At 43.8% G+C, this 23,599-nt stretch overlaps 1 protein-coding gene and 1 long non-coding RNA gene across 4 annotated transcripts in view; one reads left to right on the top strand and one right to left on the bottom strand.

Annotated features, from left to right (window-relative positions):
• GADL1 (glutamate decarboxylase like 1) overlaps positions 1–23,599 on the top strand; it is a 194,497-nt gene that overhangs the window by 77,846 nt on the left and 93,052 nt on the right. For all 3 annotated transcript variants that reach the window (XM_019984721.2, XM_019984720.2, XM_070777301.1), the window contains one exon: positions 21,690–21,889. In XM_019984721.2, coding sequence (XP_019840280.2) covers positions 21,690–21,889 — 200 coding nt within the window. The remainder of the gene's footprint in view (positions 1–21,689; positions 21,890–23,599) is intronic.
• LOC139178691 (uncharacterized) lies at positions 4,831–17,876 on the bottom strand. The gene is made up of 3 exons (XR_011563180.1): positions 17,671–17,876; positions 5,599–5,739; positions 4,831–5,189 (listed from the first exon to the last, which is right to left on the bottom strand). It is a non-coding gene; the product is annotated as an uncharacterized lncRNA (long non-coding RNA).

Genomic DNA, 23,599 nt, shown 5'->3' with positions numbered 1-23,599 from the left:
TATATTCTCAAATAATATATATGTATATATATATATTTTGCCTTTTTGAGATTTATATAAATGCAGTCATTCAGTGTGCATTTTTTGACTTGGTCTTGTTGTTATTACTGACTCTTGCCTTATGTCTGTAGGAATCACTCCATGTCACATAATTGGAGGATTATTCATTTGCACTATTAATACTATCCCTTATGAACATATCACCATTTGTTTATCCATTTTGCTGCTGATGAACATTTGAGTTAGAATAATTTGGAGCCTGTACAAAATTTTGCTATGAACATTTTTTATGCATGTCTTCTATGTCTCTGAGATGCTGTCTGGTATAATTTTCTCTTTTCTTAAAGATTATATTTAGGAATTTCTTAATGAATCAAAAGGTAATTTCGTTTTTTCTGGCAATAGAATTCTGTCGGCAATTTTCCTTTAGAACTCTAATTGTTTTTTTTTCCCTCCTTTGGGTCTTTTGGTTTTGTGTATTAGAAAGTTAACTACTTAATTCTTTTAATGGCAAAATGACTCCTTTCTCTAGCTTTCTTTAAAATTTTCAAACTTTCTTAATTTTCTGCCATTTATCTATAATGTTATTAATATGAATTTTTTTTGGTTTTTGTCACTGGGACTTCAATGGGCCTCTTGAATGAATGTGTAGAGTAACATGTTTCATAGTTTTTTAAGACTCTTCATTTAATTATTGACCCTACCTCCTCTTCTTTCTTTGCTGGTTCTCCAATTAAATGCATATTATACTCCCTTACTGCTGCTTCTCTTACTCTATTTTCTAAATTTCATAACTTTATCTTACCTTGCTTTCTTCATTGTGGAGATTTTTAGGGCCTATTTGAAATTCATTAATTCTCTCTTCAACTTTGTCTAATCTACTGTTAACACTATCCCTTGAGTTCTTACTTTATTATTGTCTTTCCAGTTGCACAGTATTTAATTGAATCTTTTTCACATATAGACATCTCTGGGTCCTTTTTGATATTAAGATCAGCTCTTATCTTCATGAACATTCCGATCATAGATTCACAGTCTGCCTCTGCTGACTCCAGTATCTGGATTCCCGCAGGCAGTGTACCTATTATTTCTTCAATCTGTGAGACCTGGCTCTTCTAGAGAGGCACCTTATTATATTCTTGATGGTTTACTGAATATTTTATTTAAAAATCTACCTTCAGGAATAATTTGAAACTAGAAGTGAAGCTCTCTTCCTTTATAGAGGATTTTATTCTCATTTTGTGGGCATCTAGGGAGATTAGCAGTCCAGGACCAAGGCTTGAAGATTCTTGAATCTTCAGAGTATAACTTTGACCTCTCTTTCCAGTGGAGAACTTTGGGTCTTAAATAAGAGAAACAATTGCTTTAGTCCCCTTGTTATACTGACCACTTTGATTCTCTGTCCTGAAGCCCATTAACTGGATGCTGGGAGGAGAAGTGATGGTGATACCCTGGGTCCCCACACGTGGTGGTGGCCACACTCTCCCTTCCCTTGCCCCTCTCCCTCCCTTCCCTCTCTACCTTCTCCCCACCCTGCCCCTTCTCCCCTTCCCTCCTGCCCTCCCCTCTCCCCCACCCTCCCTTCTCCCCTCTCCCCCACCCTCCCTTCTCCCCTTCTCTCCTTCCCTTTCTCCTTCTTCTCCCTTCCTCCTCTCCCCTCCTCTTCCCCCCACCCTCCCTTCTCCCCTTTCTCTTCCCTCTCCCCTCCGCCTCCCTTCCCTCTCTTCCTTCTCTACCTTCTCCCCCCGACCCTCTTCCCCCCTTCCTTTCTCTCCTCTCCTCTCCTCTTCCCTCCCCCTTCCCCCCTCCCCCTTTCCTTCTCCCTTCCCCTTTCCCTCTCTCCTCCCCTCCCCTCTCCTCCTTCCCTCGTCTCTCCCTCCACCTTCCCCTCTCTCTTCCCTCTTTCCTTCCCTTCCCCCTTCCCCTTCCCCTTCCCTCCTCTCTCCCCTTTTCCTTCCTCCCCCTTCCCCCTCCTCTTTCCTCTCCCCTCCCCCTTCCTCTCCCCTCCTTCCCTCCTCTCTCCCTCCACCCTCCCTTGTCCCCTCCCCCTCCCCTTTCCTCTCCCCTCCACCTTCCCTTCTCCCCTCTCCCCTCCCCCTCCTCTTTCTTCTCCCCTCCCCCTTCCTCTCCCCTCCTTCCCTCCTCTCTCCCTCCACCCTCTCTTCTCCCCTTCCCCTTCCCTCCTCCCCTTTCTTCTTCCCTCCCCCTCCCCCCTTCCTTCTCCCCTGCCCCTCCCCTCTCCCCTCCCTCTGCCTCTCCCTTCCCCCCTTCTCTTTCTCCCTCCCCCTCCTCTTCCCCTCCCTCTTCTCCCCTCCCCTTCCCTCTCCCTTTCCCTCCTCTCCCCTCTCCCCATTCTGCTCCTGTCGCAGCTGCCCTCCTGATCTGAGCATGTCCCTGCACTGCAGGCACCTCTGGCTCCCCTCTGAGCTCCACCCCTGCCTCCCCTGTACATCCTAAATAAATAAAAGTTTTTTTCTGTTGATGTAGGTCTGCAGTACTTTTATTAGATGCAGTTTTTATATTTTTCCAACCTTTTTGTTATTTTCAGTAGGAGCATTTCCAGTTCATCTAGTCTTTTATTACTAGAGTTGATACATGTCCGGCTTTGGCTTTTCATAGTCAGCTGCACTTCAGTGCCGCCAGCGGGGACGAGCGTTGCTTGCTCTACTTGCCTTCTCACAGCCTGCAAGTGCTGCAGCCTCTTTGAGTGTTGCCAAGTCAGACATGCTCTGTGCCCTAAGTGAGCTCAAGGAATAGTAAGAGAGACAGATTTTATGCAAATAATTAAAATATATAAAATAAATACATAAAATCGAATACTTTTATTTATGTAACAGAGTAAAAAGCAGTTGTTTTATAAATGTAGAGCAAGTGAAAGTATAACCCTCCTGACGAAGCTGGTTTAGAAAATTTAATTGCAACAGAAATAACTTTTAAAATGGTATTTTCTTTCCATTTTTAAAGCAGTGATCAAAATAGCATTGGGTCAGGCATAATGAGGAATAGAAAAATCATGTGTAACCCACCAACTTAAATCATTTAAATTTTTATTGCCAGATGAATATTTATATATTATTTTAGCTATATTGATGTAGTCATATATTTTGCTTCTATAAAAATATAGAATCTATAGTCTGTATTTTGCACCTCCTTTCTTTACCCATTCCTACCACCATCATGATCAAAAAAACAGAGGCACTTGGGCTTATAAAATCTTGATTTAAATTTACTCATTTTTTAAATGATGACCACCATTATCTTACCAGATTTCATATTAGTTCTGAGAGTTTCCTTGCATTTTCTGAATATATAATATCAGTATAATAACTATGACTTGCTTTCTAATATTCTAATTTATTTTGTTTGCTTGATATAAGTTGCAATTATGATAGAATCTTCAAAAATACATTCAGTAGTAATACTAAATATAAGCCATTTTTTCCTTCTTTGTGATTTTATTAACATTGCCTTAAAATATATATTCTTTATAAATCCTCTTAAGAAGTGACTTAGGGATGGGAAAGTCACTGACTTTTACTATATCCCTTTTTAATATCTGATAAGGTAGTTCTAGGTCTTCCCTGGTGGCTCTAAAGAATCTCCTGCATTGCAGGTGGTAAAGAATTCGCTTGCAATTCAGGAGACCTGGGTTCAATCCCTGGGTTGGGAAGATCCCCTGGAGAAGGAAATGCTACCCACTCCAGTATTCTTGCCTGGAAAATCCCATGGACAGAGGAGCCTGGTGGGCTATAGCCAATAGGGTTGCAAAGAGTCTGACATGACTGAGTGACTAATAGCAAAAGCTAGTTCTGTCCTTTTAATCGTGAACAAAGTTAGGTGTGTGTTCATTGATTTTCTACATTACTAATTAACCTCACTTTGTTGCAGTAAATTGCTTTAATATGTTAATGGGTTTGTATACTTAGATTTTGGCCCATGGATATACAATGGGGTTTCCCTAATGGCTCAGACAGTAAAGAATCTGCCTGCAATGCAGGACACCTGGGTTTGATCCCTGGAGAAGGGAATGGCTATCCACTCCAGTATTCTTGCCTGGAGAATTCCATGGACAGAGGCTACAGTCCATGAGGTCAGAAAGAGTCTGACATGACTGAGCGACTAATACTTTCACTTTCACGTCATACATATGATTAGTCTCCTCTGTGTGTGTGTGTGTGTGTGTGTGTGTGTGTGTGTGCGCACCTGATATCTTGGTTGGATTATATTTTGACTGTCACCTTTCAACTGTTGTATTTGTTTTAGAATAGTTACAAGAGCATAGAGATCGTCAGTTTTAAGAAATGGTCAGAAAAGTGAGTAATAAAACTCTTGTTCAGAAATTTAGGGGAGATAATTCTTTTTTTATATTGTCACATTTATTCAGCTATTAAGAACTTTCTGCTCTGCTTGATCAATTTCAAGAACATTTTCTCAAATATTTAATAAAGTTTATTGAGATTGTATAGAATCTATATCATCTCATCATTTTCATCTAATTTCCACCTTATATCCTTGCCTGAAGTCTTAATTTTTAAAATCCTTTTCTGACCTTATTTGCTTAACTTATCTTTTCTCCATAAGAATCACTTCTTGCATTGATTTTTTTCAGTTCACATCTTTATTCATTTACTCCTGCTTCCTTATGTTTTTGTTCTGTAAAAAAAATGTTATTTTACAGTTGAGGACAGTTTTGGCTCAGCTCGTTTTGTTTTGGAGTATTCTCATTTAAGTTATTTTCCAATTAATCTTTAATAATACCGTTGATTTACTCTTCGAGCCAAGGGTGATTTATAAAAGTAATTTTAACTTCTCAAGTGCTAAAGACATGTTATGAAATTCTGGTTTGTTTTGTTGTAGTTGGATAATCAAAATGAAAGCAGAGATCAAGAGTGATGAATTTTTACCTTTTAAACTCAAAAGTTGGAAGAGTATCTTATCCAGAATCCACTTTTAGTTTGCATTTTCTTTCCCAAGGAGCAAACTGTCCTCAGGTTTGGGAAGGGATGACGGAAGAGTGTTTGAAGGGGAACCAAGCATTAAATATGGATAAGCAAAGCCAGCGGTGTTCCAGAAAAAAACAGAACTTCCCCATAAGTAGCATCTGTGGATTCTTTCCTCTCTTGACTCAGGTTCTGGGTGAGGCTCTGAGAGTTGGGACGGCTCCCTCCTTCCCTGCCTCTCATGTCAATCTGAAAAATAGAAATTAAGCAGAGATGAGGAGGGAGTATACCGAGGCATGAAGGTGTCTGAGATAGCCCTGAGTTCTCCTGTAGGCTTCAGAAAGGCTGGTCAGAAGATCAATCGAAAGGGACTGAGAATGGACCAGGGACACCAGGGAGCCTGGAAATAGGACAAGAAGCAGAAAGCCCGACTCCTGTGAGCTGACAGCCAGAGGCCATGTGAGGTCTTCAGACGCAAACCGAAAGGACCATCTGGGAGGAGCTAGAGACGGGGCAAGGCGTCAGTACGACAGCAGCGACCACACTGCGGAAACAGATGTCCCTTCCCTGCCTTCAGCCACCAGACTTAGCAACTGAAAACATAAGATGCTCGGTGAAATGTGAATTTCACACAAATGACATATAATATTTTACTTACTCGTTTGGCTGCACTGGGTCTTGTTTGCGGCGCATGGATCTTCACTGTGGCGCACGGAGTCTCCAGTCGTGGCACGCACCCTTCATTGCTTCCCGGCATTTGGGGTCTTAGTTCCTCGATCAGAGATTGGACCTATGTCCCCTGCATTGCAAGGCACATTCTTAACCACTGGGCTACCAGGGAAATCCCATATAATATTTTAGTAAAAATATTTCCTAAGTATTGCATGGATAATACCTTTACTAAAATTTTTGAGTTTTATGAGTTTATAGGAAACATATATAATTCAAATTCGATAGATGGCTTTGTATTTTATCTGGCAACCCTCCTCAGTGGCATCTGTGAATACCCCAACGATATCAAACTAAGAGGAAAAGAAAGAAAACTCAGAGGAAGAATCTCAGTCACCCATATTTTATGTCTGTATATTGTCCAAGAGATCACTCAATCTGAGTTTGGAATTTTTCTGGAAATGACCTGATTCAATATTTTGCATTAGAAAGAAACATAGCTCCAAATCAGAAATGTTTTCAGCAAAAGAAAAGTGGTGTCATTTTTGCCCATCCAAAGTAATATCGTTTTGAAATTCGTAACAATTTTGTTTTTTGGTTGATGTGACAGGTAAAAGCTGGCACTTCACAGGATGATGTTTACATCTTTACCCAAGACACCAGCACAAGTTAAATTAGGATTTCGCAGTATTTGTTCCAAATAGCTTGTCTTCTCCTCCTCTGGTCCAGTCAGCTGGGACCAGGCGGATGGGCTGGGGGAAGGTGATACGGTCCCTGTGGGAGAGAAGGAGAGTAAGGGGTCGCTGGCAACTGGGCAAAGAGCCTGGATTGTGAGCTATAAACATCTTCCATCTCTTGCTGTGACAGCTTACTAATGGATTGCTGAGTTTTAAACCTGGTCCAAAAACAGAAATGGAACAGGAAGATGGATTGCATCTTGCCCGTTTCTAGCTCACAGCAGTTGTCAGAAAGAAGTTCACGGCTTCTTTTTTATAAAGCGAGTCTCTCCCACGTATGTTTCATTATGCCCTTGTCACGGAGCAGCGCATGTCACTATTATATGTCCTTTGGATCTTATCTTGCTGTATTATTCCTCTGTTTTATTACCAGTTTTAGACAGCACCATAGTGTGGATTAAACCCTTGACACCCAGTCACCAGTCACGGAAATACCAATGCATTCATTTAAAGGACTGTCAGCATCTTCGTGCCATTTCAATATCCAGCTTGCCAGAGATGCAGTGAAATGCAATGAAATACATAGCTTTTTTCTGAGCTACTGAGAATCAGGAATTTATATATAATAGGAAAAAGATTGTTTTCTACCAGCAAGGTAGCAGCAGCAAGGATTAGAAGGTTAGTCACTTGAACAGATTGTATTTTCCCACTGTGAGAGCTATAGGCTGCCCTTCACTTAAAGGCTTCAGTTGAAAGCCAAGAGGAAAATCTCCAGGGGAGTGAAGTTCTTTATGTGTCTCCTTAATTTAAAAAGGTTGTGATTGGGGATCGATTCACTGGTGATGAGTGCTGAGGCAAACTTTATGAAGCCGGCAATCTTCAATGTACTGTAGAGTCTGATATTGGCTATGGAGTTTACCAGTGAAGTGGTGGGAACCTGTGGGGATTAACTGTCCCCACCTGGGGATGTCCCCCAAAGCCACCCTTGCTTTAGGCATTCTTGAGGCAGGGCGTCACTTCCATTCAGGGCATTTCTCATAATTATTTAGGACAAAAAAATTGTCATTCCTTGGTGCCAGGCTGCAGAAATCGTAGAAAAGGAATACTGGAGGCTTCCCGGGTGATCCAGTGGTTAAGACTCCGTGCTTCCAACGTAGAGGACGTGGATTTGATCCCTGGTTGGGGAACTCAGATCCCACATGCTCTGCAGTGTACCCCGCCCCCCAAATAGAAAAAAGTAAAGACATGCTATCCGTTATCATTGTACCAGTTCATGGATTTTGAGAGACTGGAAGAAGAAAAATATAGCTGTGGTTCATTTGAAGTTCCTGTGGTTCTGGGCACAGGACTGGTCAGCCCACAGGACCTTCCTAGAGGGTTCTGAACAGAGGGGGCTTGAGGGCTTGAGGATACAGGCTAGGAATCAGGGTGACATCTTCACCCCAGTTATTCTCAGATTTATGTTCTGAACAGTCCAGTGTGGTCTGGTCATTTATGTCACATAGGCTATTCTCAGGCTATCGTCCCAGAGCTAAGTAGCTGTGACAGCAAGTACATGGCTTATGTACGCTCAGTCACTCAGTCGTGTCCGACTCTTTGCGACCCCATGGACTGTAGCCTGGCAGGCCCCTCTGTCCATGGAGGCTCCAGGTGAGAATACTGGAGTGGGTTGCCATTTCCTCCTCCAGGGGCTCTTCCTGACCCAGGAACTGAACCCACATCTCTTGCGTCCCCCATATTGGCATGTGGGTTCGTAACCACGAGTGCCACCTGGGAAGCCTCTCAAATATTGTATGAAGCTGAAAATATTTCTATCTGGCCATTTACAGAAATTGTTTGCCCATCCCTGATTTAGAACCTCCAGAGGAGAGGGCGTTGTCTTCCCCATGCTCCGGGACCACAGTTTGACTAGGGAACTCTGGCATTAAATACAGTTTATCAGGGGGTACATCCACGTAGGGCCCTTGATGCCTGGCAAGACTTGTGTTCAAATTCTCCCTCTGTTCTTCACTATGTGACTTTGACAAGTCGCTTAACTTCTCTGATCTTTCATTATTTTATCTGTTAAGTGGAGACATTTCCCATTTTGAAGAAATACCTTGACCTTGAATGAGAGAAGGTGCGGAAGTGCACAGTGCACTGCCAGCCATGCGGTGGGCACCCCGTGAGTGCCATTTCTCATTCCCTTGCTCGTCCACAATGAGCGCACAGGTTCTCCCACGTGGACAAGTGTCCATGTGGATAGTGGGAACATTCTTTGCCTTTTTAGCACATCTGTATATTTTACCATGAGTCTGGGAAAATATACTTTTGTTCCCCAAATTCTAGGATCTATTCAGAGATTTTTACCAAGTGCTTCCTGGCTCATTTTAAACTGTTACTTAGGCTAGGTTTCTGTAGGATTGCCAGTGGTTATGGTAATATCAACCAACCCTTTCATGGGGTCTGTACGAAAACGAGCAGGGAGCAGTGTTTCAGAAATGGCCCTCCTGGGTAGCATTCCCTGCACAAAATCGATCCCTCACTTGTGCTCTCGGCCTTGGAGGCCAGGCCTCTCAGCGATGCTCAGGCCTCAGAAGTGCAGGCCGGCAGCCTTGACGCTGGACCCGCCCCTGTGAGCAGCATCGTGATAAGCTGGGGACACAGTCCGGCTTGTTCCCTGTTGCATTCTGATGTGGAATGGCTCTCCTGGCCTCCGTCCAAGGCAGCACTCTTTCAGGGTCTTTTTTGTCCAGTTTGAAAGACCTCATTTCCATGTCTGTCTGTCTACCCATCTTGGAGAGAATTAACTAACCATCTAGACTAAAGGAATATGTTCTGAATTAATAAATGTTTTCTTCCAGACATTCATTTCAACACTGTGCCACGAACACCCATCCCCAATAGGTGGGATGCGGCACAGTGTCATCATCTTGGAATTACAGATGCGCGAGGAGTGAGGTGATGGGGCAGCATGATGCAGCTGACAGTTCACAGTGAAGACTCAGCACTTAGTTGCCTGGATGCTTTGGCTGTGTCCGTGGGACCAGGTGTGCCAAGAGCTTGGCAAATAGCCTGTCCCCTTTCACCCTCCTTTTGGCACAGACGTCACTTCACGTTTCATCATGTTTCATCCACATTGGCTTCTCCCCCTTCCCCTCCCACCCCACCACCTCACCTCCCTCATCTCTCCTACCTGCCCTGCTATCTTGCCTCCCCTTCCTCCTTTGCTCTTCTAATTCACCATACTGTACTTTTGTGAGCTTCCTTAAATCCCTTTTGCAACAAAGAAGGTTGGTTATATCAGATAGAATCTAGAAAGTCGGTGATGGAACTAATGCAAGCTCTCATTTCCTCCCATTGGGTTGAATGAATGAGGTTTACTCATATCCATGTGGATACGATTAAGATTCCAAAAACAAATGAGTCTTTGTCCCAATCACAAACACCTAGCAAATCAAAAAATCTAATAGATTAGTTCAGTCAGTTCAGTCATTCAGTCACGTCTGACTCTTTGTGACCCCAGGGGCTGCAGCACGCCAGGCTTCCCTGTCCATCACCAACTCCCGGAGCTTACTCAAACTCATGTCCATCGAGTCAGTAATGCCATCCACCCATCTCATCCTCTGTCGTCCCCTTCTTCTCCCATCTTCAAGCTTTCCCAGCATCAAGGTCTTTTCCAATGAATCAGTTCTTCGCATCAGGTGGCCAAAGTTTTTGAGCTTCAGTTTCAGCATCAGTCCTTCAAATGAATATTCAGGACTGATTTCCTTTAGGATGGACTGGTTGGATCTCCTTGCAGTCCAAGGGACTCTCCAGAGTCTTCTCCAACACCGCAGCTCAAAAGCATCAATTCTTTGGTGCTCAGCATTCTTTATGGTCCAACTCTTATATCCATACATGACTACTGGAAAAACCATAGCTTTGACTAGACGGACCTTTGTCAGCTAAGTAATGTCTCTGCTTTTTGATATGCTATCTAGGTTTGTCATAACTTTTCTTCCAAGGAGCAAGTTTCTTTTAATTTCATAGCTGCAATCACCATCTGCAGTGATTTTGGAACCCAGAAAAATAAAGTCAGCCACTGTTTCCACTGTTTCCCTATCTGTTTGCCATGAAGTGATGGGACTGGATGCCATGATCTTTGTTTTCTGAATGTTGAGTTTTAAGCCAACTTTTTCACTCTCCTCTTTCACTTTCATCAAGAGGCTCTTTAGTTCTTCTTTGCTTTCTGCCATAAGAGTGGTGTCATCTGCATATCTGAGGTTATTGATATTTCTCCTGGCAATCTTGATTCCAGCTTGTGCTTCTTCCAGCCCAGCATTTCTTGTGATGTTCTCTGCATAGAAGTTAAATAAGCAGGGTGACAATATATAGCCTTGATGTATTCCTTTCCCTGATTTGGAACCAGTCTGTTGTTCCATGTCCAGTTCTAACTATTGCTTCTTGACCTGCATACAGATTTCTCAGGAGACAGGTGAGGTGGTCTGGCATTCCCATCTCTTTAAGAATTTTCCACAGTTTATTGTGATCCACACAGTCAAAGGCTTTGGCATAGTCAATAAAGCAGAATTAGATGTTTTTCTGGAACTCTGTTGCTTTTTCTATGATCCAGTTGATGTTGCCAGTTTGATCTCTGGTAATAGATTAAGGTTATTTACTTATTTATTTACTTTGCACTTCACATCCACGCCAAATCCTTGGTCATATTTTTCATAGCTCAGAGCATTTTCCCCACCAGCAAAGACTCCAGCATTATTCATATTGAGCCCATAATGTTCTTTATTTAGGTTCATGGATGAAAATCACTCTTCACTTGTACTCACACACAAATAAAACTTTGATGATTGGCCTTCACAGCACAAAAAGAAGGCAGATAATCACTCTGGTTTATGTGCTCTGGTGAAAACTCAGCACTTAAGAGTTTCCTGGATTCAACATAAATGTAACGCCTACTTAAGTTTCTAGATCAGAATTTTTCAACAGAAGGTCAAGATCCCTCAGAGCAGTGGTTTGCAGTCCTGGCTGCACAGTGGGGTTACCTGGGGAACTTAAAAAAAAAAATTATCCCACATCAAAGATTCTGATTTTTTGGTCTGGAGTAGAGGACCCTGAATTGCTATTTTTTAAAAAAAATCTCATCAGATAATTCTAATGTTAACTTGGATTAAGAACCACCATACTAATTAATCTTGAGTTATATGGTCAATTGTAAGTCATGTCAGGGTTTTATTTTCCTTTTTAATGAACAGTGGCAATAAAAGGAAATAGAAAATATCAGTATGCATTTCATGTAGAAGTGATGGCCACTCTATCAGAACACTTTTGTTTCCGTTTCTTGTCGTTTAGAGTGGATGCTATCACTATTTAAAACGAATTTCTTAACTGTGGGTTATAATCAGAGTTTGAAAAACAGTGTTTTAGATTATCTTTAAGAGAAGGTATGTTGATAGCTGCCCGGGGAAGATCACAAAGTTTCCATCTGTCCTAAGAGAGAGGCCCTGTTGAACTATTTTTAAATGTGTGTGGGGCATGCAGAGGTATTGCCAAGTGAACTCCACACTATCAAATGTTCTTGTCTGTTTATAGAAGCCGTCACAGGTTCTTTGAGACACTGAGCCTGACTTCCCGCTCCCCATAGGCACCACCACTGCTTTAAAGTATTAAGTTTGCTTTTCTTAAAAATGTCTTTTAGCTCAGCCTCCTCATTTCAGAATCTGCTGAGTCTAACCCTTAGTTCAGGGGTGTTTAAGGACGATTTACATTTCAGAAGAAAATATGGGGGTGGTGTGTGCTTTCTTCCCCTTCCACCTTGAACTGGGGCACAGAGTTGTAGGATCTGTTTCATAACTTCGAGAAGTACAGTGGAAAAGTGATAATTTTGAAAACTATGTCAAATGCATTAAAGGAAGGAGAGTTGGAACTCAACTGTTCAAAAGCAGCTTAGGAATTGTGGGGAAAAAAAATAATCTCTGCCCCAAAGAGGAAGACAAAGCAAGTATGTATCATGGAAGTTGGATCCTCATGGATGAAATGATGTTTCCTCAAGGAATATATCAATTCCTTCACAGAGCACTGTGTGGTTAAATGTGTTATATGCATGAACTGAATGTAAAAGGAGAGGATATTACATTTTTATGAAAAAGCCCATCTCACAGTACCCAGAAACTTTCTGGAAACAGCTTGAATCAGGCTGTCCATCAAGCAGGTCTGCAAAGAGGGGTAACAGTGCAGCTGTATTTTGAGACAACAGAGGCTGATGTGAACTTTACGAAAGGAGATGAGGAAATGGCAGGAAAGCACCACATGGCAACAGAGAGCCAGGTATCCATCCCCCAGCTCTTCAGAATCTGAAGCACAAACCCCGTAAATATGAGCACACTTCTAACCCTAACATCTAGAATATACAGGTGATGAGGGGGAGGGGAGGAGGAAAAACTGGAGAATTGACTGAAGATGTGGGCAGAGGCTGATGTGTAGGTGACACCAGAGCAAGGGACATGCTCAGAGGGAACGGAATAGCACACAGAATCAACCTGTCAGAAAACAGCTCCTCGCTGGTCGCTGAAGCCTCTTATAAGAGGATGGAAGCCTTCCGCAGAAACTGAAGCGGTCAGTGACTGACCCAGCTGTGCAGATGGCAGAGGAGAAGGCAGATGAGAACGCAGATGTGGTGATGAGTTGAGGGAGAAACTGTGGCCATTCATTAAAAACAGATTTTCTCAACTTGGAGGTGCAATGCTGCTGCTGCTGCTAAGTCGCTTCAGTCACGTCCGACTCTGTGCAACCCCGTAGACGGCAGCCCATCAGGCTCCTCCATCCCTGGGATTCTCCAGGCAAGAACACTGGAGTGGGTTGCCATTTCCTTCTCCAAGGAGGTGACATGAGATGACTTAATAATTTTCTACTGTAACTGAGAATAGAAAAACTACAGCAGGAAGAAAATGAATTAAATAAATCCCCAAAAGAGGGATTAATGGAAAATGAAGAGTGTCTGTGTAAAGAATTCAGGAATGAGAGGACACCTGCTCTGAGGTGTCTGTCGGACAGATGGACACATCTGTGTGCGGGGCATGACAGAGACATACGGTGAGTGCAGGTCCCGGAAGTGGAGGCCTGGCTGGTTACCGTTTGAAGCAGATTGCCAGTAAGTGGGCGGATCTTACAACACAGCTGAGCAGCGTATGAAGCACACAAGCCACCATCATCAGTGACTGCATGGGGCTAGGAAATTGGGTGGAAGTTTCACGGACAGAGACAGGAGTATAGGGAAGACTGAAGGCACAGGTTTTTGTTGCTCCAAGTGGTTCTGATAACCGACTCTCCTTTCTTTCTTTTTTTTTTTTTTTAAATTTTATTTTATTTTTAAACTTTACAATATTGTATTGGTTTTGCCAAACATCGAAATGAATCTGCCACAGGTATACATGTGTTCCTCATCCTGAACCCTCCTCCCTCCTCCCTCCCCATACCATCCCTCTGGGTCGTCCCAGTGCACCAGCCCCAAGCATCCAGTATCGTGCATCGAACCTGGACTGGCGACTCGTTTCATATATGATATTATACGTATTTCAATGCCATTCTCCCAAATCATCCCACCCTCTCCTTCTCCCTTCTAAGGGTTTGTAAAATGTTCCATTTGCATCTGAAAGTCAGAAAGAAAAGAAAGGAGAACAAAAGAAGGAAAGACTTAAGAAATCCCCAAAGAGATAAACTTTGAGCATTTTCTTACCCTTCCTTCTTTCTTTTCTCTTTCTTCTCCTTTATTTTCTTTCCAGACTCTTCATGGCTCTGCCTAATACAGCCACCTTGTCCATGATTCAGTTTGATCTACTTCCTTTCATGAAAAATTACACTGATATTGTTGTCATCGAATTGCTCTCTTCCCTCCTCCCCAGCCTACCCCTCAGCAGTCAATCAGCACATCCATTGTCCCCCCTCTGCCTAAGGAAACCAAAGACCCCCAGACCAGCTCCACTTGGCCAGGTTGTTGCAGGAAGGAGGACCCCTTCCAGGGCCCAAAACTGGGCTCTTGTCTAACACTCGGAAATGAATTGTCCGAGGAGACACATGTGCTGACAAAGCAAGAGATTTTATTGGGAAAGGGCACCAGGGTGGAGAACAGGAGGATAAGGGAACCTAGGAGAACTGCTCTGTCTCATGGCTCGCAGTCTCCAGTTTTATGGTGATGGCATTAATTTCCGGGTTGTCTTTAGCCAGTCATTCTGACTCAAGAGTCTTTCCTGGTGGTGCACGCCTTGCTCAGCCAAGATGAATGCCAGAGAGAAGGATTCTAGGAGGTGGTTGGACATGTGGTGTTTCCTTTTGACCTTTCGCGAGCTCTTCCAGTTGGTGAAGGCTTATTAGTTCCCTTACCAGGATCTCCTGTCGTAAAACAACTCATGCAAATGGTTACTATGGTGCCTGGCCAGGGTGGGCAGTTTCAGTGTGCTTCCCCTAATAAGGTGATGGCTCCTGGCCCTCAGTCCCGCTGGTGCGTGCCCGTGCCCACTCTCTCCCTGGACTGTACTTGTTGTGGCCTCCATTCTAACTACACTGGGACTGTAAAGACCCACATCATCTAAGACAGCCATCATCATGATAGCTAAGCAAGGTCAGGCTTACTTCTGCTTGGAGAATGAAGACCATGGATAAGTCTTCCTATTGCTCTAAGATGTCTTATAATAGCTTTACTGTATTCTATCAACTTAGTCTACTCCTATAGAGTTACTGGCAGATACATCCTGTTACAAAGGGTGAGTGGCTGGGAGGTGTAACAGGCTCATTCATAAACAGTGAGTTAGTCTAGAGCTGGCATCATCCTTGTCAGCATCTTGCCTGGGGAGAGCATAAATCAAAGAATGGTGGGAATGTCTGCTTAGGGTCGAGGATACGAGGATATGCATGCGAAAGGGAGCAGCGGGGAGGGTGCTGGCCACAGACTGAGTGTTCCCAGTAACACCGTTTCCCTAGACTTTCATCATGTTCCGGGACGGAGGGGAGAGTGAGAATCATTCTCTCCATTAATCAAGGAGGAAAGTGAAAGTCACTTACTTGTGCTCAACTCTTTGTGACCCCATGGACTATACAGTCCATGGAATTCTCCAGGCCAGAATACTGGAGTGGGTAGCCTTTCCCTTCTCTGGGGGATCTTCCCAACCCAGGGATTGAACCCAGGTCTCCTGCATTGTGGGTGGATTCTTTACCAGCTGAGCTACCAGGGAAGCCCAGGAATACTGGAGTGGGTAGCCTATGCCTTCTCCAGTGGATCTTCCTGACCCAGGGATAGAACTGGGGTTTCCTGCATTGCAAGTGGATTCTTTACCAACTGAGCTATCAGGGAAGCCCAAACCAAGGAGGAAAATGAAGCCCAAACTGCTTAAGTGACTCGCTCTGAGCTCTGACACCAAGGTACAAAACCCAAAGTGGGATCTTCATGTGCTGATTCTCACATTATTCTATCAGATCAGTAATAACGGTAACAGCTCTAGGAGCTGCCGAGAACTCCACAGCCAGTCACTTTCCCCGTGGCGTTTGAGATCCTCAGTGTCTTGGCTTCTCTTTCTTCCTCTCTCTGTGTGACCTCATTAATTAGTCCTGCTCTTACTGAATTAATTCCTTCTCTTACTCACTTGTTCCTCATCCTTCAGCTCTTAGGTGACACATTTCTGCTTCTGAAGATCCCCATACAATGCCTCTAAGTTGGTGAACGATGAGCTTCCTTCTTGCTCGTTAGACCTTGTTTTTCCCCCTAATCTTGCTCTGTACTGTAACTGCCTATTTTTCTCATCCCGTCTCCACCTTCAACTTCTTAAGTATAGTGATGTTCTCATTTTCCGTTCCAGCCACAGTGCCTAGCACAGCTTTTGGCAGATAGTCCAGCTCTCAAAATGTTTCCTCAATAAATACAGAAAGAAACATCAGAAGCTATGATCATTTTAAAAATTCAGTTTTGTATTCTAGACCACAACTAAGCCTTCCTGTTACTCACAGTCTAAATTTAGTTTTGCACATTCAATCACCAAGTTTGAGCCTAGATGCTTAGTCCCTCCATGGGGTTATGTCTCTAGGCTCCCAGCATCATAGTGCTTGTTGTATAAAAGTTCTCAATACCTCAATATGGAATGAATTAATTAGTACGGAGGTGATTAATAGACTCATTTCCTAAAGCATTTAGGCAATTTCTTGTATGTAAATAAGGGTGATATGGGACAGACTATGTGAGAAGCCATATGGGAAGAATTTTTAGGAGATTTGATTAAGTTGAAAAACATGTTTGCTGGAAGTGGAGACTTCAAGTAGTTCTGGGTAGTCACTGCTCCTGGAAAGGAGCTTGCAGAATCTTGTCTGGCCTGTGGAAATCAAAGAGAGCTCAGCTAACTTTGACAATGAAAATATCACTCAGGATGTAGACTCATGACTCAGGATGTATTTTCAGTGATTAAGTATGACCATGTGATAGATTAAGTATGGCCAGTCACACTTATTTAGAAGAATCTCCAAGTGCTTTAGAGACTGGTCTTACTGACCAGAAGTCACATACACAGGAACAAGGCAAGAGTCGGAAACAGGATGTGAATGGCTTTGACCTCTAGTGCAATGTGTTCCCTACTGTCGTGTTCGGGAATTCTTCATGAGTTCCCTGAGCTGTACAGTGGGCTCTCATTGGCTGTCTATTTTATACATGGTGTCAATGGTGTACATATGTCTGTCCCAGTCTCCCAATTCACCCCACCAGCTTCCCTATCCCTCTACTTAGTGCTCTGTGGTGACCAAAATGGGAAGGACATCCAAAGACGAGAGGATACACGTATACACACAGCTGATTCACTCTGCTGTGCAGCAAAAACTAACACAAGCCTGTAAGCAACTATACTCCAGTTAAAACAAACAAACAAAAAGCTCTTCATGAATGTTTATGGGGCCCTCTCCTCCACATAACTTCCCTTGTGGCTCAGATGGTGAAGCGACTGCCTACAATCCGGGAGACCCAGGTTTGATCTCTGGGTGGGGAAGATCCCCTGGAGAAGGAAATGGCACCCCACTCCAGCACTCTTGCCTGGAAAATCCCAAGGATGGAGGAGCCTGGTGGGCTGCTGTCCATGGGCTCGCAAAGAGTCGGACACAAATAAATAACTTCACTTTCTTTCTTTTCTTTCTCCTCCACGTGTATTTAAGCTCCAGTGTAGAGAGAGGAGCGTGTCACGGGTTAGAGAGTTCGCATCCTGAATCCTAGCAGCCTCAGTTTGAAAGCCAGCTGTACCACTCAGTAGCTACATGATCTTATGTCGTTAGCTGAACCTTGCCAGGTGGCAGCTTTCACACACCTGCAGTGGCATTGAAAACGTAATGGAATAACCTCTTCAAGCTGTTATGAGATTTACGAGATCACCCACACACAGTACCTGGCACACGATGAGGACTCCGCAAACGTTAGCTCCACTGAGGCCCGTCACGCGCTCGTGGAAAGGAGAGTTGTGGTTTCTGGCCTCTGGTAGTGGGCTTGTCATTTGTCCACTCCCTTTACTGTGTCATTCGTCCTCCGGTTTTCCTCTGCTTTGCCCCGAATGGTGCCTGGCTGCTGGGAACGATGTCCCACGCTCGCTGGCCCACTGGCTTCACACAGAGCTTGAGGCTGGAAGGTCACTGGTCTCTCTCTGCAGGGGTAGCATCACCAGCCAAGGCTGCCTCCTCTCTGATCTCCTGGCTCTCCACACAGAGCCTCCCTCTGGGCTCACAGGTCCTACTGCGAGCCCCCATTCCGAGGCTTCCTCCCCATGTTCTGCTTTAGGAGTGAGGCCAACACGTGAGAAAATAGAGAGAACAGATAGATTCCTGGTTTAGTCCTGGATCCAGCTGTGCCTGATATATGATATATGACTGGATTTTAAAACATACATGCCTATAAACATTCTCCTTTCTGCTTAAGCTGCTGATTTCATTTCTTTCACTTGTCACGGTATGTGTCCTAACCCATGGTCTCCTAATTCCTGAGAACTGTTTGAGATGCTATCACAATATGGAACAATTGGCATTCTCATTGAATATTTGTGTTTGAAATTTAGATAATGAGTATTTATTGTCTTGCCAGGGCTAAGAATATAAAGATGAGCAAGACAAACACAGTCCTTCTCTTTAATAGCACAACAGTGACTAATTATTTTCAAAAACGTTAACTTTTACCACACTTACTCTAAAGTGCTGTTTTTCTCTGGAGATCTGAACATCGTCTTGGTTGATGTCTGTCTTAAAACTGGAGACATCTCATCCATTTTAGTACAAGGACAGAAACCAAAATGCAAAGCAGGGACTTTGAGGGGAGAATTCTCATTTATTTTCAATAAAGGAAGTCCCAAGCCTCTAGTTGTTCTTGAAACCTTCCCAAGGCAGGAGGATTTTTCAGTGCAGCGAGATCAGCGGTGTCATGACTGCAGGGTAATCGCTCATCTTACGACATACTTTCTCGGCTCTCCACTCCTCCATTTGCCGACAGTGATGCCATTCGTCTTCCCAGGATGGATGGGTTCCTCTCCCTTTCAATCACTGGCAGCAGGCACTGAAACTTGCCCGGGATGTGTCCAGTGTTCACGTGATTTGGGGATTTTTTTGCATCTTTCATGGTCGATGAAAGTAAATTTGTACTCATGATGCAAGTACAAGTGTGTATGTGTGTGTGTGTGTGTGTGTGTGTGTGTGCGCGTGCGCGTGCACGTGTGTGTGCTTTGTCCTTAAGCTGCAGTGGCCTTTTAATGTCATAATATATGGTCAGGCTGTAGTTGCTATGGAAACAATACCCAAATTTCCTGACCTTTGAGAGTAGGGAGATGTGGCGGTGGCAGCTATGATCAGAGTTGAGAGATTGATGATAGAATTAAGCTAAAGATTAAAGAATACACACTTTTTCTACCTTAATGATCACTTTGGAGCAATCTCCTCTTCTTCTATGTCTACCAATATTACCCATTTGAGCCAGGCTGAAGGCTTATGAGCATTCCTTTGTTATTTTAAAATCAGTTTACTTTTGGATAGTGGATGAGTGGGACTTGGGAGTTCTTGACTATAGTCAGTATACATTTTTTTGCATAGTATTGAATCATACTTTCTGGTGCAAATAATACCCAAATTAGTGTCCACACAGGCGAATATTGTTATTGAAACGGCAAATGTGTGCTTTCGTTTGGAATATGATACCTTGAAATTTTCTTTTTATTCTTTATATACTTGTTGATCAGTCAGATGGGTACATGGAATAAATACATTCTCTCATGGAAAAACATTTTATTTTAAATATAACAATGTGTACAAAAGAAAGCTTATTCTTAGAAGTAAATATTGAAAATAATCATTGAATTATACATCAGTCTCCCACTAAACTGCAAATCCTTACTATTAGAAAACATTGGTATGCACACTGTAAAGTGCAATGCCCGACTCATCATGAGTAAGTTTCTAAATGTTTGTTAAATGCATGAATACATAGTCTCTAAAAACATATAAAATGCATATTCCCTCTTTAGGAGGGATCATTTTTTCTAGGACCTCTGTGACTCTGGGGAGTTTCTCCAGGGTTTCCTGTCAGCGCTGGTGGTTCTGCATTGTTAAAGTCTGGAAGATGTTCCTGTGCCTGTGTTTATTCTGTTCATATGATATGTCAGGATGATGGGGGAGAGGGACAGAATGTGGGGAGCCGTGTCCTCAGCTAACAGCTTAGTGAGGGTCTTGTGCTCGATACCGTGTTAAGCCTGTGGGTGTGGACATGGACAGGAAATGATTCCTGCTGTCGAGAAGCTGCTTGGTTCTCGAGGAGAGAATATAGAGGGCTGCTCACCGAGGAGGGGTGACTCAGAACCAAAGCCAGCAAATGCAGTCAAGGGTGGGAGGAGGAAAGGGGTCTAGCAGGAGGGGCAGGTAAAAAACGCTGGAGGGAAGCAGAACCTGAGATGGAACCCAAAGAGGGAAGCCACATTCGATGTTAGTAAACTTTACAGCTTATAAATATGCTGGGTATATTCTTCCGAATGTGCCAAATATATTAAAGCAGAGACAAGGTCAAGCAAACAGTGTAAATGAAGACATAGGGCATGATCTCGTGGTTGAGGGACACTGAATAGTCTGTTATGCTGGGGAATAGTGATAGTGGTAGTGAAGTTGGTCAGTCGCGTCCGACACTTCGCGACCCCATGGACAGTAGCCAACCAAGCTCCTCCGTCCATGGGATTTTCCAGGCAAGAATACTGGAGTGGGTTGCCATTTCCTTCCCCCAACCCAGGATCGAACCCTGGTTTCCTGCTTTGTAGGCAGACGCTTTACCGTCTGAGCCACCAGGAAAGGCCATGCTGGGGAAGCAGAGGTTCTAATAGGTGTTCCTTGGGAGTGAAGATGCTCAGGGAATTGTGGGGGCTGAGGGGTGGCTTAGGAATCCTGGGGTTTTAGATCCCACATGACTTGAAGGAAACAGGGCTTAAATGCTAATAATTTGAAGTCAAAGTAAAGACTGTAGAATGGAAATAAGCAGGGTAAATTGTCACTCAGGGTAAATTGTAGAGAGAAGTAACCAGTCAATAAATGTAAATTGAATTTGATTACAGATAAAACCAGTGTGAGACCAAACCCCAAACCCTATGGAACTGTAGGTGCTATTTAGTCAGTTCTTTTTTTTACTCTTCCGTTGCTCTTTCCTCAGATTTTTTTTTTTTTTTTTAATCTCTGGATTAACTGTCGATTCTGGCCTTTTCATTATGGATATGAATTGAAAAAAGGGATTTAAAGCCTAGGTTTTTTCTTGTTTGTTTAATTTATATTTCTTTGGCTGCACTGGCTCTCAGTTGCGGCACATGGGATCCTCGATCTTACTTGTGACATGGAATTCTTAGTTGCAGTATGTGGGATCTAGTTCCCTGACCAGGGATCAGACCCAGGCCCCCTGCGTTGGGAGTCTGGAGTCCTAGCCACTAGACCACCAGCAAAGTCCCCAAGGCCTAGTTTTTTCGCCTGTGAAATTGTATAAAGTATATATGGTATGTTGGGTATTTTTCTAATGTGGAACCTTGAGTGAGTTACAAATAGATTTTTTTTTTCCCCATCTGGAGTAATTGGCCCATGTTGATGTCATACAGATGATGACATGGTCGTTTAAAGTTTCTTAATACTCACCCATACAAGTGTGAGGATGGACTTAGCATTCTCAACTGTGAGGATTTGGGGTTTTTTTGAAAATACAAGGAGTTGTCTGTGTCTCAAAGTTAATACACACCAAGTGTTCCAGACACAGGTCAGTCACAGAGCCAGACCAAATGCCTTTGGCACAAAGCAGTAGAATATTATACGAGGTTTCATTGGTGGGGTGTGTTTTTTTGAAATCAAATGTATTTGAAAAATGGACAATATTACAAGTTGTCTTTCTGTCTATTTTTTCCCCCAAAAGGACCTTCTTAAGAGATGCTACTCGGCCAACGCGTCTTACCTCTTCCAGCAGGATAAATTTTATGATGTCAGCTATGACACAGGCGACAAATCCATCCAATGCAGCAGGAGACCAGATGCATTCAAGTTCTGGCTGGCCTGGAAGGCCCTGGGCACGCTAGGCCTTGAGGAAAGAGTTAACCGCGCTCTTGCTTTATCTAGGTACTTGCTGTGTCTGTGTGTCCGTGGGTTTCTGATAGGCTCACTGAAAGTACGTTTGTAAGATCTGTACATGTTCTCTCATATATGGACCCCTTCTTTCATGTCATAACCATTTTCTCAGCACCCTCTATTGTAGATGTTGGGAACAAAGCAGCTCTCCCCTCTGCTCTGCAGCATCCTAGCCTGGGGAGAGATACATCCAGGCGGCAGAGCAGATAAAATACAGGTGCACCTACGTCTTGGTAAGGGGAGGTATACGATGCTCCAGAAGCACTCAGGTGCATTCCCTAGTATGGTCATGAGGGCTGCTGGCAGAGGTTTCCTGGAGGAAGTGACATGCAGCTAAGACCCAGTGAGGAAAGGAGAGATGACTGATTTCAGGCAGAGGGAGCCCCAGGTCCAATCTCTGGGTGTGGGAGAGATCCCAGTAACTTCAAGGACCCGAAATATGGCCTGTGAGAACGTGGGGCTGACAGAAGGACAGACGGGCAGAGGCGAATGTGGCAGCTCCCTGGTTTCTCGCTTTTTTCTAACATAAGGACAAAGCTTTTGAACCACTTGCAGTGACACTAGAGAAGGTCTTGAGGTGTGCGTGCTGGGCGCTTGTCACCCGAGAGGGCTCTGCTGCTGAGACCAGTGGGTGGAGGGCAGGCCACGGCCAAGTGTGGCTCTAGTTGTGATTTGCTGAGCCTGAGCTCTATAGGGTTAACCTCGATAGTGTTTTAAAAATCGAGCATTCAAATATTCCAAACAGTTTTAAAGAGGGAAATTGTAAACAGTCTAGATTCCTGGCTTCTTTGAGAAGATGAGCGCGCTCTCAGTCCCACATGGTGACAAGGCACGGAACACAGTGGTGCCCCCCACACCCCCTAGGTTTTGTCAAGCCTGTTTCATTGTGGTTCAGAGAGGCCAAGAGCCAGGGAAAGCGAGGGCCACCCTTGACAAGCTTCATGACCGGGGCAAGCTGCTGAAACTGTCTGTACTGTTCCATCCCAGGGTCCTGAAGATAGCAACGCCGAACTCAGATAACTGTTAGGAGGATTCAGTGAACTGATATTTGTAAAACACCCAGGACAGTGTCTGGCAAATGCCACATGCTGTGTTTTAATTATTTTTTTAAAATTATTGTCTTACCTGCTTGGTCACCAGAAGCATCAGCGTTTGTGATCTCTGATTTGGAAAACCTCTCCTTCTTCATTCCCTGTTCATATTTCACTGGCAAAAGCCTGCAGGGTCTCCCTGAGATTTAATCAGCCTCCTCCTCCTTGCAGGTGCTCTGCATGCCGCTCTGTGGGACAAGGGTGCTCTGAGCACGAGTGAGGACTGTCTGAAAACCCAGGATCTTTTTTTTTTCAATTGGAATATAATTGCTTTACAAGGTTATGTTACTTTCTTCTGCACAGTGAGGTGAATTAGCCATTCAGTTCAGTTCAGTCACTCAGTCATGTCCGACTCTTTGCAACTCCATGAATCGCAGCACGCCAGGCCTCCCTGTCCATCACCATCTCCTGGAGTTCACTCAGACTCACATCCATCGAGTCGGTGATGCCATCCAGCCATCTCATCCTCTGTCATCCCCTTCTTCTCCTGCCCCCACTCCCTCCCAGCATCAGAGTCTTTTCCAATGAGTCAACTCTTCACATGAGGTGGCCAAAGTACTGGAGTTTCAGCTTTAGCATCAGTCCTTCCAAAGAACACCCAGGGCTGATC

Source organism: Bos indicus, chromosome 22, assembly GCF_029378745.1.
Source record: "Bos indicus isolate NIAB-ARS_2022 breed Sahiwal x Tharparkar chromosome 22, NIAB-ARS_B.indTharparkar_mat_pri_1.0, whole genome shotgun sequence".
Lineage (NCBI taxonomy): Eukaryota > Metazoa > Chordata > Mammalia > Artiodactyla > Bovidae > Bos > Bos indicus.
Note: the sequence above shows the minus strand (reverse complement) of the source record. Positions and strands in the feature narration are given on the sequence as shown.